Here is a 16,264-nt window from a genome sequence, read left to right as displayed (position 1 = left end):
GTTTCAATTTAAAAAAAAATTATTAGTGTATCAGTTATTTAGTGCAGTTAGTTTAATAAAAGGATGTCTAAAGTTGCAAAATACAATGACAATATGGGAGCAAAAGTGACAGGCAGGGAAAACTATTATAGGAATCAGTTAAGATGGTGAGGAATGGATCTATTTGCCGTATTTTTCTTTAGGAAGAAAACTGGATGTAAATTTTGGTGATATATGATAGACTGGGTATGTGGGAGGTTAAAAAAAAAAAGAGAGAGAGGAGTATTAAGGAAGACTCCCTAGGTTTATAATTTTTGCTACTGAGTCACTTATGATGTTATTTACCAAAATGGGGAACACTGGAAAGAGGTCCAGGGAAGTAGGATGGGGGTCATGAATTCAGTCTGGGGCATCCTAAGTTAGAAGTTCCTTTGAAATTTCCAAGTATAGTGTCAGGTAAACAATGGGTTATGTGGGTTTTTTGCTCAGGAGAGGTTTGGGCTAGTGTTAAAATTTTGAATGTGATCAGCAGATAGTTATTAAAGTTTGAGCTTGAATGAGTGCCTCTTGGGAGAAACTATAAAATAAAAACGAGACTTGAGGAATATTAAAAGGGGACTGTGGAGGGGCATAAGGAAATGAGATTACTCCTTGTTATGTGACTCACCTGTTCATCTGTGTAGTCAATCAAACTTAAAGTGTACTAATACTGAATGTTCTTCTAGGTAGTAGTATATGTTCATATAAGAAATAAGTATAATTGCTAAAAATAATATTTATATTCTTTTGATGATAGGCAGAATATCCCAAAATAATATTCTTTATATGAAATTTGAAATGAAATGATTATTTTCAAATTAAATTTTTTTGCATGTGAGAAAAATGGTTAATTTTTCCATTACTGTTTTACAGCAAGTGAAGTCTTCTGTTGGGGACAGAATAAATATGGCCAATTGGGTTTAGGTACTGACTGTAAAAAGCAAACTTCACCGCAGCTGCTTAAGTCTTTGCTTGGAATCCCTTTCATGCAAGTTGCAGCAGGAGGAGCCCATAGTTTTGTACTCACCCTTTCTGGAGCTATCTTTGGATGGGGACGCAACAAGTTTGGTCAGCTAGGTCTTAATGATGAAAATGGTAGGTTCTCATTATGTATAATTTAAGTGTACTTTTTGAAAGAGATGATCTTTTAAGATAGATCAGTGATTCTTAGTGTAAGAGAGAAATGTATCTTCCCTAGTATAGAGGTGGGGATGAGATGTTATTTAAAAATTCCATTTGGGGAATGCAGTGGGAAGATACAAAATATCCTTTTTTCATTAAAGAACTATAAAAAGTATATCTGGACAAGATGTTTAGTATTGGATGTTTATTAAAAGACAATTGAAAAACATTACTTCAAATTGTTAATCCATTATTGGCCACTGTTAGTGGAAAAAAGCTGTAAAATTATTCTGGGGAAGTAACATGAAGTGTTAATCTTTGAGTTTTTCAAGGAAATATTTAAATGATTTGGGCTGTTAAATTAATCTTTGGCTGGGCTTCACTTTTAACATTGATGCTAAAGTCTTAAACATTTTGAATTTGAAAAAATTGTAACTGAAACAAGTTGGGATCTTGGAACTTATTTTTTTATGATTACATTGAGTTGAATGCCAGTATTTGACTTACAAAAGCTAATTTCTTATAGCTCAGTGTAATTGTAATGACTGAAATGGACAAAAGTGAGTTGTTAATCTAGTAACAACTAGTAATGAAAGCAAACAATACTTTCAGAAAGAATTAAAGAATACCTTGTTTTGCATAAGAAAAATATGTCATATTAGGATATCATGTATCTTTTCTGCTACAAAACAGCCTAAAGTACATTTTTTTTTTCCAGGCTTTTAAGTAGGATCCTGTGGGTATAACTATCATGAAGTGAATATAAAGAATGATGTGTATGTGTGGAAAATTAGAAGCAGTTAGATAATTTTGAAATTTCTTGATTTCTGAGTCCTTTGCAGACTGGCATATTGGCTGTTTAGCACTTAACTCTTTAAGTCCCTCCTTTATCGCAATAGTATGGATAGGCCTGGGAACCTGACTTAGTAAGCTTGTACTACAAAATCATCGAATCATAGTTAAAATTATTTAGTCACAACTATCTACTGAGCTTGGCAAGCTATAGAGGAAACACATCTAGATGAGTTGATTTTAAAAATACTATTAACATCTCTTGTTGGAATTTTCAGATAGGTATGTTCCTAATTTACTAAAGTCACTAAGATCTCAGAAAATAGTTTATATTTGTTGTGGAGAAGATCATACTGCTGCTCTAACCAAGGTATTGTACTTTTAAAACTTCTTTATTATTACTCATCATAGTTCTTTCATAATTAATGAATGTTCTCATGGTATTTTCTCAAGTTTTAACTTGAGTGTTATTGGTATTTCAAAAATAATTTATCTGGGAAAAAAGACTTAGATTATTCTTGAAAAAAATTTACCTTATTTTTCAATGTTGTTTTATGTTATAAAATGTGAATTCTGATATACTATTATATGTGATGATAGTATATTGCTGAATTTTTCAGCTTTATATGAAATACTGCTTAAGGTCATACTTTGAATAAAATTATTCCATTTTAGTTCATTAAGCTTGCCATGATATATGCATCAAACCCATTTATATCGTGTAGCTCAGCCTAATTTGAATGTAGTTTCCATTTGGCTTATAAATACTTCATACAAGCAATAGAGGAGATGAATTTCTCTGTTATTCATAGGCCAAGTATTGTGCAAGCAGTTACAGTGATCACAGTCTTATCAATGGCTTTAACTCTGACCTCTCACTGTCTTGGGTATGTGCCAATTGAGTATCAGTACTGTTTAGTTCTCGAGTGACTAGAAGTTAGATGAAAATGAAAGCATTCAGTTAACCTTTACCAGATAATTATTTATTGCAGTCATGTTAATGTAAAGTTTTTCATTGGTCAAATTAGAAACTGGTTAAATTTCTTTATTTTTTTTGGTCTTACATAGTATATAAAATTGGTAAAAAGACATTAACGTCCGGGCACAGAGGCTCATGCCTGTAATCCCAGCACTTTGGGAGGCTGAGGCAGGTGGATCACCTGTGGTCAGGAGTTCAAGACCAGCCTGGCCAACTTGGTGAAACTCTGTCTCTTCTAAAAATACGAAAGTTAGCTGGGCATGGCGGCAGGCACCTATCCTCAGCTACTCCGGAGGCTGAGGCAGGAAAATCAGTTGAACCCGGGAGGCAGAGTTTGCAGTGAGTCGAGATCGCACCACTGCACTGCAGCCTGGGAGACAAAGAGTGAGACCTCGTTTCAAAAAAAAAGAGGCATTAACTTCTAATCAGGCTTTAAAATTCTGCATTATATTTCTACTTGGGAATTTTAGCAGGACAATAATTATTCCTCGTTATTGTCAAATATAGTGAACTCAAGGCACTTTTAAAAATATAATGACCAATTATGAAAGTTAATTTTAAAGTATTTTGTAGTACTTGCCTTTTAGTAAGGAAGGATTATTATACCTGCCAATCTTATTATTAGGTTGGCGCAAAAGTAATTTCATTTTTTTGCCATTAATGGTAAAAACTGCAATTAATTTTGCACCAACCTAATATCATATTTTATTGATTTTGGCATTCAGATAACAAATGTAATCACTGAAGTCTTATTTATTCCTGTTGGCGAGTCTTAAATTTTACTTGTCCTTTTTTGTTATTGGTATTTGGAAGAAATTTATCAAAATATAAAAAATATCGTGTGGTGTCATTCCAAAAACTAATTTTATGGCAGAAAGACTAACAATGTTAATGCTTTTCAAATTCAGCCTTTCAGATAACCATTCATCCTAATGTTCTAGGATAAGTAACTTTTTATGTCTATTTAGTTTTAAGAAATGCTAATTCTCTTAATCTTTTGTATTCTTCTCTCAGAAGATAGTAGCTAGTGATATTTGTTTATTGGAATTTTGGGTGTACATTATTTTTAACAAAATTAGATAGTTGTAAATATCCCCAGAGTAAAATATTTTATTTTCCCTTGATTTAAGTTAAAATACCTGTTCCATATCCATATGTCTTGCTTTTCTGGAAGAATTTCTTGGAAATAGTAAATAGATTAAGATTGCTTTATGAAGAAGTTTTCTGTACAAAACCTACCTTAGGAAAACTGCAATAGGAAAGATTTTAAAACCAACTTTTAAAAACAGAATAAATGGAAAGACATACCATGTTTATAGATATGAGGATACTTCCATAAAGATGTCACATTTTTTTCAAGTTTATTTGCAGATGTATTCTGTAAATCACATACAAATACACATTTTGATTTAGCAGTCCCACTTTTAGGAATCTACCCCAAAGATTTGAAATTGTGTATGCACAAGACCATTTACTGTGACCTTTTAATGGCAAAAGACTAGAAGAAATCCAAATGTCCATGAGTTAAATAAATTGTGGTACATCCCTGTAATGAAGTACAGTGAAGTGTAAAACAGAATGAGGTATTTATGCTGTGGAATGATTTCTAGGATATATTGCTAAGTGAAAAGAGCAAGGTGTATGGAACAGCTTTCTGTAAGAAAGGGACCAAAATATGAACATATATTATATGCCATGTATATTTGTTTGTTTTTGTTTTTGTTTTTGGACACGGTCTCACTCTGTCACCCAGGCTGGAGTACAGTGGTGTGATCTTGGCTCACTGCAACCTCTGCCTCCCAGGTTCAAGTGATTCTCATGCCTCAGCCTCCAAAGTAGCTGGGATTATAGGCATGCGCCATCACACCCGGCTATTTTTTGTATTTTTTTGTAGAGATGGGGTTTCACCCTGTTGGCCAGGCTGGTCTTGAACTCCTGACCTCAAGTGATCTGCCCGCCTCTGCCTCCCAGAATGCTGGGATTACAGGTGTGTAATCCTGCACCTGGCTTTATATGTTTTTAAAAATACAGTAAATTTAAAATTAATAGCCAGAACAAATGTGCCTTGCCTTACAATTTTTGACTTTGGAATCTAGAAACTGTTACATGTGATTAAAAAGCAAAATTATGGCCGGGCACAGTGGCTCACACCTGTAATCCCAGTGTTTTGGGAGGCCATGGCAGGCAGATCACGAGGTCAGGAGTTCGAGACCATCCTGGCCAACATGGTGAAACTCTGTCTCTACTAAAAATACAAAAAATTAGCCGGGCATGGTGGCAGGCGCCTGTAATCCCAGGTAGTCGGGAGGCTGAGGCAGGAGAATAGCTTGAACCTGGGAGGTGGAGGTTGCAGTGAGCTGAGGCTGTGCCACTGTACTCCAGCCTGGTCAACAGCGAGACTCTGTCTCAAAAAAAAAGCAAAGTTTTATATATATATGTAAAAATTATATGTAAATTATATAAATAAAAATATATATAATACATTAAAAAATTATATAAATATTCGTCCTTAAAAATTGAAAACTAACAAGTTAGTGGCACAACTACACCAGAAATATTTAGGTGATTTTAAAATACAGCATTTTGCTGTATATCACTGGGGGAAATACACTAAGGATAAACTAAATCCACAAAGAAATCTTAAATTGCATTCTTTTTCTTTTTCTTTTTTTTTTTTTTTTTTGAGATGGAGTCTTGCTCTGTCACCCAGTCTGGAGTACAGTGGTGCAATCTCGGCCCACTGTAACGTCCACCACTTGGGTTCAAGTGATTCTCCTGCCTCAGCCTCCTGAGTACCTGGGACTACAGGCGTGCGTCACCACGCCCGGCTAATTTTCTGTATTTTTAGTAGAGATGGGGTTTCACCGTGTTAGCCAGGCTGGTCTTGAACTCCTGACCTCAAGAAATCCATCTGCCTTGGCCTCCCAAAATGCTAGGATTATAGGCGTGAGCCACTGCACCTGGCCCTTAAACTGCATTCTGTAACTTTTTTTTTCCTGAGATGGGGTCTCACTCTTGCTCAAGTTGGAGTGCAGTGGCACAGTCATAGTGCACTGAAGCTATGACCGAATTCCTGGGCTTAAGCAGTCCTCCCACCTCAGTCTCCTGAGTAGCTGGAGCTACGGGCGCCACTGTGCCTGGCTAATTTTTTTATTTTTTATTTTTTGTAGAGATGGTGTCTCGCATTATTGCCTAGGTTGGTCTGGTACTCCTGGTTTTAAGCGAGCCTCCCACCTCAGCCCCCCAAAATGCTGGGATTGCAAGTGTGCATTCTGTAGTCTTACTGCTAGAAGTAAATTTGCTAATAGCAAATAAATTCCAATATAGTACATATAAATAGGAGAAAGCAAAGAAGTAGTTATTTTACTGTATTATAAACTATGATTTTCAGCTTAAGAGAAAAGAGATAGGTATAAAACTGTAGGAATTAAGTTAAAACCTTGTGATCTTTACTTTGAATCGCAAGTGTTAGTATGAACTCATTTATTTTTCTCCAAGAATATGCTTTTTGTTTTGTTTTTGTTTTCATTTTGCCATAACGACTGAAAGGTCCTAGAAGTGATGAACCATGTATAATCTGGACACAATGATAATCCCTTGATTGTTGTAGATTCTCCACTAAAAGGAACCAGGGCTTCTTAGAGAAGAGTCCGATCCCATGTCTAGGGCAAAAAATACGTATAAGAATACCTTTGGGCATTTTGTGTTACAAAAAAGCAAAGATTACTACGGTCCTGTCAGAAGAACAACTTGAAGGAGGTTTCACTGGATATCAAGAAGAAATAATGACTGCAAAAAATGGAAAACATCAGATCTATAAAAAAATCCATGAATGTTTGTAGTGATCTTCTCTTCTTGCAAATCAATATAAGCAAAACTTACTGCTTACCTTTGGTAGTTGCTAGGACAACACTCATTTTTTTTTTTAACTGGTCAATAATGGGAAAGAATCAAGTATTCTGCCTTTCATTTGCAAATTGTATTTTAGGTAATTTAATAGTTAATGAGTTAAGTTATTTATAGAAGAATTCCAGCTCATAACTCTAGGAAAAATAATAAAACTAGAAAAATCACCATTTTACACTCCCTGATGAAATAATGGATCTAGGCAAAGACCATTAAACCTAATGGGGATGTATCAGGCTGACACACTTTGACTTATTTTTATTATATATATATAAAATAAAAAATATAATATATATAATAAAAATATATGTGTTATATATATATAATTTTTTTCTTTTTGAGATGGAGTCTCACTGTGTTGCCCAGGCTGGAGTGCAGTGGTGTGATCTTGGCTCACTTCAGGCTTCTGTCTCCTGGGTTCAAGTGATTCTCCTGCCTCAGCCTCCCGAGTAGCTGGGATTACAGGCACACACCACTACGCCCGGCTAATTTTTGTGTTTTTAGTAGAGACGAAGTGTCAGCATGTTGGCCAGGATGGCCTCGATCTCCTGTCCTCAAATGATCCGCCCGCCTCAGCCTCCCAAAGTGCTGGGATTATAGGCGTGAGCCACCGTGCCCCACCCGACTTACTTATTTTTAACTTCACTAACAAAGCAGACATATGCTTTGTGACATGATGCAATAAAATAATCAGGAAGATTTAAACATGGCCTAGTTATTAGCTGATATTAAGAAATTAGTATTGATTTTGTGAACGTGATATAGTATGGTGGTTATATACTTTTGTCGGTTACAGATATATGCTGTTGAAGATACACATTTGTGGGTGAAATGATTTGATGACCACAGTTTGCTTTAAAGTACTCAAGTTCTTTTTGTTTTGTTTGAAAATACCCCCAAAAGGGAAAGGGAGACACCAGTGAAACAAAATAACCAACCTTTTGCCAGTTATTGAAACTGAGTGATGGTTATATGGTGATTTACTATATTTTCTCTTTACCTTGTGTATTTGCTTGAAATTTTCTGTGATAAAAAAAGAAAAATGAATGTTCTCATATAACAGTATGTAGTAACGCTATTAAATGATGAAAGCAGGATATAAAGTTGCATATATAGCTACAGTTATGAAGAAAAGCAGTTGAACTGAAGAATACTAATTGTGATTGTGTTATCACAGATTTTTTCCAATACAGAACTTCTAATTTAGTTATAGTTTAGTTATTTAATTAGTTATATGTTATATGTTTTTTTGTTTGTTTGTTTTGTGACAGAATCTTGTTTTGTTGCCCAGGTTGGAGTGCAGTGGTATGATCTCGGCCCATGGCAAGCTGTGCCTCCTGGGTTCAAGCGATTCTGCCTCAGCATCCAAAGTAGATGGAACTACAGGCACCCACTACCATGCCTAACTAATTTTTTTTTTTTTTGAGACGGAGTCTTTTTCTGTCGCCCAGGCTGGAGTGCAGTGGCGTGATCTCGGCTCACTGCAACCTCTGCCTCCCGGGTTCAGGCAATTCTCCTGCCTCAGCCTCCCAAGTAGCTGGGACTCCAGGTCTGTGCCACCATGCCTGGCTATTTTTTTGCATTTTTAGTAGCGACAGGGTTTCACCTTTTTAGCCAGGATGTCTCGATCTCCTGTCCTCGTGACCCACCTGCCTCGGCCTCCCAAAGTGCTGGGATTACAGGCGTGAGCCACCACATCTGGCCCTAATTTTTGTGTTTTAAGTAGAGACAGAGTTTCACCATGTTGGCCAGGCTAGTCTCAAACTCTTGACCTCAAGTGATCCACCTGCTTCAGTTATATGTTTTTATGGGGAGTTTTTTTTAAAGACATCTGTATATTATAGCAACTGTATGCTAAAAATTTCTGTAAGGCCATGCACGGTGGCTCATGCCTGTAATCCCAGCACTTCGGGAGGCCAAGGCAAGAGGATTGCTTGAGCCCAGGAGTTCGAGACCAGCCTGGGCAATACAGGAAAACCCCATCTCTACAAAAAAGTAAAAAATTAGCCAGATGTGGTGGTGCATGCCTGCACTCCCAGCTACTTAGGAGGCTGAGGTGGGAGGATCACCTGAGCCCAGGAGGTTGAGGCTGCAGTGAGCCATGATCATGCCACGGCACTCAAGCCTGGGTGATAGAGCAAGACCCTGTCTGAAAAAATAAATAAGTAAATAAAAATTGCTCTATTTATGCACTCTGGTTACATGTACTCTTTTTGCAGTGCATTTATGTAAGGCAGTAACTACCTTGAAAAGTGAAGATGATACCATTTTTAGGTTTCGTGAAATTATATATATGTATGTGGAATTCAGCAAGACAGTATAATGATAATGAAAGGCAATGCAAATAAATAATTATTTGTATCTCTTCAGTGTCTAAATATTTTATAACGGTGAAAACATCATTACCTGGAATTCTCATAGTTTTATGACATTTTACTTTGAAAGAGCCATCTGTCTGTTAAATTGTGAAGACAGTTCTTAGAAGAGAAAAATGAGTTTATATTAAAGATTTGGACTTATTTTTCTGGAGATCAGTTATTTTCTTTTATCATGCCTTCTAATGATAAGGGGTTTTGTCTTTTTTTAGGAAGGTGGAGTGTTTACTTTTGGAGCTGGAGGGTATGGTCAGTTGGGCCATAATTCTACCAGTCATGAAATAAACCCAAGGAAAGTTTTTGAACTTATGGGAAGCATTGTCACTCAGATTGCTTGTGGACGGTAAGGTGTTATGTAAAAGAGCATTTTGGTCTCTAAACTGCAGTTGTTTAGGGATTGCTTATTGAATAGTTTCAGAGATCCTAATAATCTGAGGAAACACATTCTGCCCCCAAAATACCTATTTTGCCACTGAGGAGTCATAGTAACAGGAGAAACATCTTTTTTACTGTTATTTTATTTATCTTTACTTGAACAGATTTAGCTGAGGCAAGATGTTAATAGTGTATATGTAATATTATATTTATTGTAGTTGATATCACACTCGAAAGGCTTCTTTCTTTCTCTTTTCCACCTTTTTTTCTTTTCTTTTCTTTCCTTTTTGGGGTGATAGAGTCTTGCTCTGTCACCCAGTCTGGAGTGCCACAATTATGGCTTATTGCAGCCTCAATCTCCTGGGCTCAAGTGATCCTCTTGCCTCAGGCTTTTGAGTAGCTGGGACTACAGGCATGCACTACCATGCCCAGCTAATTTTATTTTTTTAATTTTTAGTAGCAACAAGGTCTCATTATGTTGCCCAGGCTTACCTTTTTTCCTTAAAGGGTGAAGAGATCGACCAGTTAATTAAGACAGAATTAATGTGACGAATGTTTGATTGGTATAATTAAACCAATAATCTCCTAATTCTCCTTATTCTGAGTTCTTGGGAGTAAACAGAAGAGTCTTTGACATTGAGCTTCATCTGTTGATTCTTAGGTCTTGGGAATAAATAGAAGAGTCTTTGAGTTGAGCTTCATCTTTGGGGGAATTAAATTGAGCAGACTCCCAAGTAGCAAAATGTACCTTTTTTGACCACTTAATTTAATTTTGATCACCTTGCTTAATGTTTTTCTACCTTGTATGTATAGCTATACAATAGTTTAGTTTTATCAACTATTAGCTTCAAATGCGTGTAATCACACTGTAAGTATTCTTTGGTGATTCTTTTTTTCCTCTTAACATCAGACTTTTACGATTTTTATGTAGTTATGGTTCTCCATCATTAGGCCTCATTAATGTTTTTTATTCAATTTTATACATATATAATATACTCATTCTATTGCTGATGGACATTTGCGTGTTGCCAGTTTTTGGCAATTATGAATAATGTTGCTTTGCACTTTTATTATATGGTATATGTTAACCTTCATATACACCCAGAATGGAATTACTGGGTTATAGAGGACACTTAATTTGAATTTTGTAGGTTAAACCATATTTCCCAGGTGGTTTTACCAGTTTATATTCCCATTAGCAGTGTATGAGAATTCCTGATGCTCTTGTACTTGTCACCAGTTAGTATTGTCAGACTTTTTGCTAATTTCTTGGATATTTATTGTTATTTCATAATTTGAATATACATTTCCATGACTTACTTGAGTACCTTTTCATATGTTTATTGGCCACTTACATTTCCTCAGGATATAAAAATTGATTCATAGTAGTTATTTATATAGTGTAGATACAAGTTCATAATGTTTCTCAATACAGGGATAAAAGTTCTTTATTGGGCATATGTTTTACAGATGTCTTTCCATGTTTTGCCTTATCTTGTCATTTTCATTCTGTTGTCTTTCGATGAACAGAAGTTTTAGATATTAATGTAGATGAATTTATTAATATTTTACTTAATAGTGCCATTTATTTCCTAAGAAATATTTTCCTACCTGAAGGCATAAAAGTAATCGTCTCTGTTATCTTCAAAAACATAGTGTTGCCTTTTACATGGAGGTCTGTAAGTTATCTGAAGTTGATTTATTTTGGGGAGGACAGTATAATGTTCAAGTAAGGAATCAACTTTTTAAAAATATAAATAGTCAATTACCCTAGCACCATTAAAAATTTCTGTGGGAAATACATACAACAAAATTTACCACCTTAACTATTTTTAAGTATACAGTCCATGGTATTAAGTACATTAATATTGTTGTGAAACCATCATCACCGTTCATCTCTAGAATTCTTTTTATCTTGCACAACTGAAGCTCTATACCCATTAAACAATGACTCCCTATTCTCCATACTCTCTTGTGGCAGCCACCATTCTACTTCCTGTCTCTGTGAATTTAACTCCTGTAGGTATCTCATATAGGTAGACTCTTACAGTGTTTGTCTTTTGGTGACTGACTTATTTCACTCAGCATAGTGTCATCAAGGTTCACCCATGTTGTAGAATTTCCTTCTATATATGTCAGAATTTCCTCCCTTTAAAAGGCTGAACAGCATTCCATTGTGTATATATGCTAATTTTGCTTGTGCATTCATCTTTTGATGGACACTTGGGTTACTTTTGTGTTTTATCTTATTGTGAGTATTGTTGCTATGAACATGAATATTAAAACATCCCTTCAGGACCCCACTTTCAGTTCTTTTGGGCATATACCCAGAAGTGGAATTGGTGGTTCATATGGCAATTCTGTTTTTAATTTTTGTCGGAACTGCCATACTGTTTCTCATAGTAACTGCCCTGTTTTATATTTCCACCAAAAGTGTACAGGGTTTCAGTTTCTCTACATCCTCACCAACACTGTTATTTTCTCATTTTGCCTTTTTCTTTTTTTTTTATAATACCTATTTTAATACGTGTAACATGTTATCTCCTGTGGTTTTGATTTGCATTTTCCCAATGATTAGTGAGCTGAGCATATTTTTATATACTTGTTGACCATTTGTACATCTTTAGGGGAAATGTCAGTTAAAGTGTTTTTCCCATTTTTGAATCTGGCTGTTTTGTTGTTGTTGAGTTTTCAGAGTTCTCTATATATTCTAGATACTAATCCCTTATCAGATATTTGCAGATATTTTCTTTCATTCTGTGGGTTGTATTCTATAGATAGTGTCTTTTGATGCATGAAGCTTTAAAATTGTATGAAGTCCAGTTTGTTTATTTTTTCTTTTGTTGGCTATGCATTTGGTGTCATATCTAAGAAATCATTGCCAAATCCAATGTCATGAAGCATTTCCCTGTTTGCTTCTTAGAGTTTTATAGTTTTACCTTTTACATTTAGGTCTTTGATCTATTTGAATTTTATTTATTTATTTATTTATTTATTTATTTTGAGATGGAGTTTTGCTCTTGTTGCTCAGGCTGGAATGCAATGGCATGATCTTGGCTCACTGCAACCTCTGCCTCCCGGGACCAAGCGATTCTCCTGCCTCAGTTTCCCAAGTGACTGGGATTACAGGCATGCGCCACCTCGCCCGACTAATTTTGTGTTTTTAATAGAGATGGGGTTTCTCCATGTTGGTCAGGCTGGTCTCGAACTCCCGACCTCAGGTGATCCGCCCGCCTCGGCCTCCCAAAGTGTTGGGATTACAGGCGTGAGCCACCACACCTGGCCGAGTCTGTACATTCTTTTGGGTAGCATTGACATCTTAACAATTTGTCTTCCAGTCCATGACAATGCTGTTTCTTTCCATTTATTTGTCTCTAATGTCTTTCACCAGTATTTTTTAGTTTTATTTTACAAATCTTTTGCCTTCTTGTTAATTCCTAAGTATTTTATTCTTTATGATAGGTTTTAAATAAAATTTTATTTCCTTCCAAATTGTTCATTGTTAATGTATAGAAATACAGCTAATTTTTGTGTGTAGATTTTGTATCCTCCTGCTTTGCAAAGTTTATTAGTTTTAACAATTTTTGTGTGGAATCTTTAGTGTGTTCTACATATATGATCATATCATCTGCATACAGAGATTTTTTTTTCTTTCCAATTTGAATGAATGCCTTTTATTTATTTATTTATTTGAGGTGGAGTTTTGCTCTTGTTGCCCAGGCTGGAGTGCAATGGCATGATCTCAGCTCACCGCAACCTCTGCCTCCTGGGTTCAGGCGATTCTCCTGCCTCAGCCTCCCGAGTAGCTGGGATTACAGGCATGTGCCACCACACCCGACTAATTTTGTTTTTTTTAGTAGAGATGGGGTTTCTACATGTTGGTCAGGCTGGTCTTGAACTCCTGACCTCTGGTGATCTGCCCACCTTGGCCTCCCAAAGTGCTGGGATTACAGGCATGAGCCATTGCACGCAGCGTTTTATTTCTTATTCTTGCAAAATTGCTCTGGCTAGAACTTCCAAGATTATGTTGAATAGAAGTGGTGAAAGCAGGCATCCTTATTCCTGATCTTACAGGAAAAGCAAGTACTTTTTCTGCATCAATTCAGATGATTGTGTGTGTCTTTTCCTCCTTCAATCTGTTAATTTGATATATTACATTGATTACATATATTAATTTTCATATGTTGAACCAGCTTTGCATTCCAGGAATAACTCTCACTTGGTTGTGGTCATAGTATGTAACCCTTTTAGTGTGCTGCTGAATTCAGTTCTTAAGTATTTTATTGAGAATCCTGCTTCTTTCATGCTGCTTTCAAGATTCTTTGTCTTTCAGCATTTTGATTGAACTGTGTGTCTTTGGTCTCTGAGTTTATCCTGCATAGAATTCATTGGGGCTTATGGATGTTTAGATTCATGTCTTTCCCCATATTTGGGAAGTTTTTGGCTATTACTTCTTCAAATAATCTCTCTCTTGCTCTATTCTTCTGAGAATTCTACAGTGCTTATGTTGGTCTGCTTAATGGTATCCTATGGTTCCCCTAGGCTCTCTGCACTTTTTTTAAGATTTTCTGTTCCACAGACTCAATAATTGCAACTGTCCTATCTTTACGTTTGCTGATTTTTCTTCTGCTTGCTGAAATCTGCCTTCAAATCTCTCTAGTGTATTTTTTATTTCAGGTATTGTACTTTCCAACTCCAACATTTTTTTTTAGTTTTTCTTTTTGATTGATATTTCCGTTTTGTTCATACTTTTTTTTTTCTTTTTACACGTCTTACTCTAGTTCTTTGAGCATCTTTAGGATGTTTGATTTAGTCTTTGTCTTTTAGGTCTGCCATTTGACCTTTCTCAGGGGTAGTTTCTATTGTTGGCTTATATTTTCTTTGAATGGGCCACCCTTTCCTACTACTTTGTATGTCTCATGATGTTTTTTGAAAACTGGACATTTAATAATATGGTAACTGGAAATCAGATTCTCCCCCTTTGCCAGAGTTTGCTGATTTTTGGTTTTTGATCATTGTAGGTTTTATCTGTGTCAGGAGTCACCCTGAGGTATAAAAATGAGGTCTTTGCAGATCTTTTCTTAGCCTATACCTTTCCCTGCTAATGCACAGTGACATTCTAAATTCACCCATAAATGTGGTTGCTTTTTAATGTTCTAGACCTTAAATGCCTGGCTCCCCAAAGAAATAAGGAAAAAATGAAAGGTGGGGGTGGAAGGAGAGTAGAAGAAAAAAAGAGAAAGGCATCAGCCCTTTGAATTCCTTGGAAGTCTCTTTAGCCAGAATGGGAGAGTATACAACAGTGATTGCCTGCCTTTCTGCACCTTGGTGATCAGAAGCACCAATCAGTGATCAGGGCACCAGTTCCTAAAACGGACAAAGTTGTTATTGCCCACCCTGGCTTCTACAAGTTGCATACAGGCTGCTCCTGGAAGCTGTTCATGGCTGCCTTACACAGGAGTAAGGAGTGGGTAACTGCTACCATGCTATCATCTGAAATTGAAATTAACCAGAATTTGCCATCCAACTCTTCTCTTGGAAATAACAAACTGTGCATACACTCCAGAGTTGCAGAATGGTTCTGTCAGACAGATTCTGTCAGTGTAATTGTTGTCCAGGTGGGAAACAGATTCTCGGTGCTTCTTATTCCACGATTTTCCAAGAATCCCCCTGTCTAGCTCCATTTTTGAAAATTCTTCACCCTCCTACTGTATGGTGTCACTGTTGCCATAAGCTGTTGTATGTACATGGATCTTTCTGTGATCTCTAATTTTTCAATGTATATGCCTGCCCCTGTGCCACTAAACACTATATAGACACCATAATAACTTCTTCTATTTGTGGTAAAGTGACTCCTTGTTATTCTTCTGTTCTTTAAGAATGCTTTGGCTGGACCGGGCGCAGTGGCTCACACCTGTAATCCCAGCACTTTGGGAGGCCGAGGCGGGTGGATCACCTGAGGTCGGGAGTTTGAGACCAGCCTGACCAACGTGGTGAAACCCTGTCTCTACTAAAAATACAAAATTAGTCGGGCGTGGTGGCACATGCCTGTAATCCCAGCTACTTGGGAGGCTGAGGCAGGAGAATTGCTTGAACCCAGGAGGCGGAGGTTGCAGTGAGCCGAGATCGCACCATTGCACTCCAGCCTGGGCAACAAGAGTGAAACTCCATCTCAAAAAAAAAAAAAAGAAAGAATGCTTTGGCTGATGATGACCTTTATTACTTTTGTATAAATTTTAGCATAGGTCTGTGAAGTTCTCTCAAAAAAAAAAAAAAAAAAAGCCTTGTGGGATTTTGATTGGTAGTGCATTGAATCTCTAGGTTAATTTGGGGAAAAGTTGTTATCTTTGTAATATTAACTTTTCTAATAATCAACATCCAAACTTCTTTAATGTCTTATAATAAAATGTTTTAAAATTTTCATCATAGAGGTCATGCATATCTTTTCGTAGTTCCGTTCCTAGGTGCGTCTTTAATGGTATTATATTTTTATTTCCACTTTCTGAGGAATCACTGGCATGTAGAAATAGTTGATATTTACATATTGATTTTAAATACAACCACCTTGCTAAACTCTTATTAATAACTTACTCATGTACATAGTCATACCATCTGTGAGTCAATTCAGTTTTGTTATTTCTATTATTTATACTTAACGTGTTTATATAATTGTTTTAATGTGCTGTTTAGGACACCA

General features: G+C 36.2%; 1 protein-coding gene across 49 annotated transcripts in view; it reads left to right on the top strand.

Moving 5' to 3' along the window:
* Positions 1-16,264, top strand: part of HERC4 (HECT and RLD domain containing E3 ubiquitin protein ligase 4) — a 154,030-nt gene that overhangs the window by 39,789 nt on the left and 97,977 nt on the right. For all 49 annotated transcript variants that reach the window (XR_010146619.1, XR_010146618.1, XR_010146617.1 and 46 more), the window contains 3 exons: positions 892-1,113; positions 2,211-2,302; positions 9,405-9,535. Coding sequence is in view for 46 of the 49 variants with exons in the window: in XM_054660160.2 (XP_054516135.2) it covers positions 892-1,113; positions 2,211-2,302; positions 9,405-9,535 (445 nt within the window). In the remaining 3 variants the exon portion in view is untranslated. The remainder of the gene's footprint in view (positions 1-891; positions 1,114-2,210; positions 2,303-9,404; positions 9,536-16,264) is intronic.

Source organism: Pan troglodytes, chromosome 8 (genome assembly GCF_028858775.2).
Source record: "Pan troglodytes isolate AG18354 chromosome 8, NHGRI_mPanTro3-v2.0_pri, whole genome shotgun sequence".
Lineage (NCBI taxonomy): Eukaryota > Metazoa > Chordata > Mammalia > Primates > Hominidae > Pan > Pan troglodytes.
The sequence above is the reverse complement of the archived record's forward strand: the minus strand, read 5'-3'. Positions and strand labels throughout refer to the sequence as shown.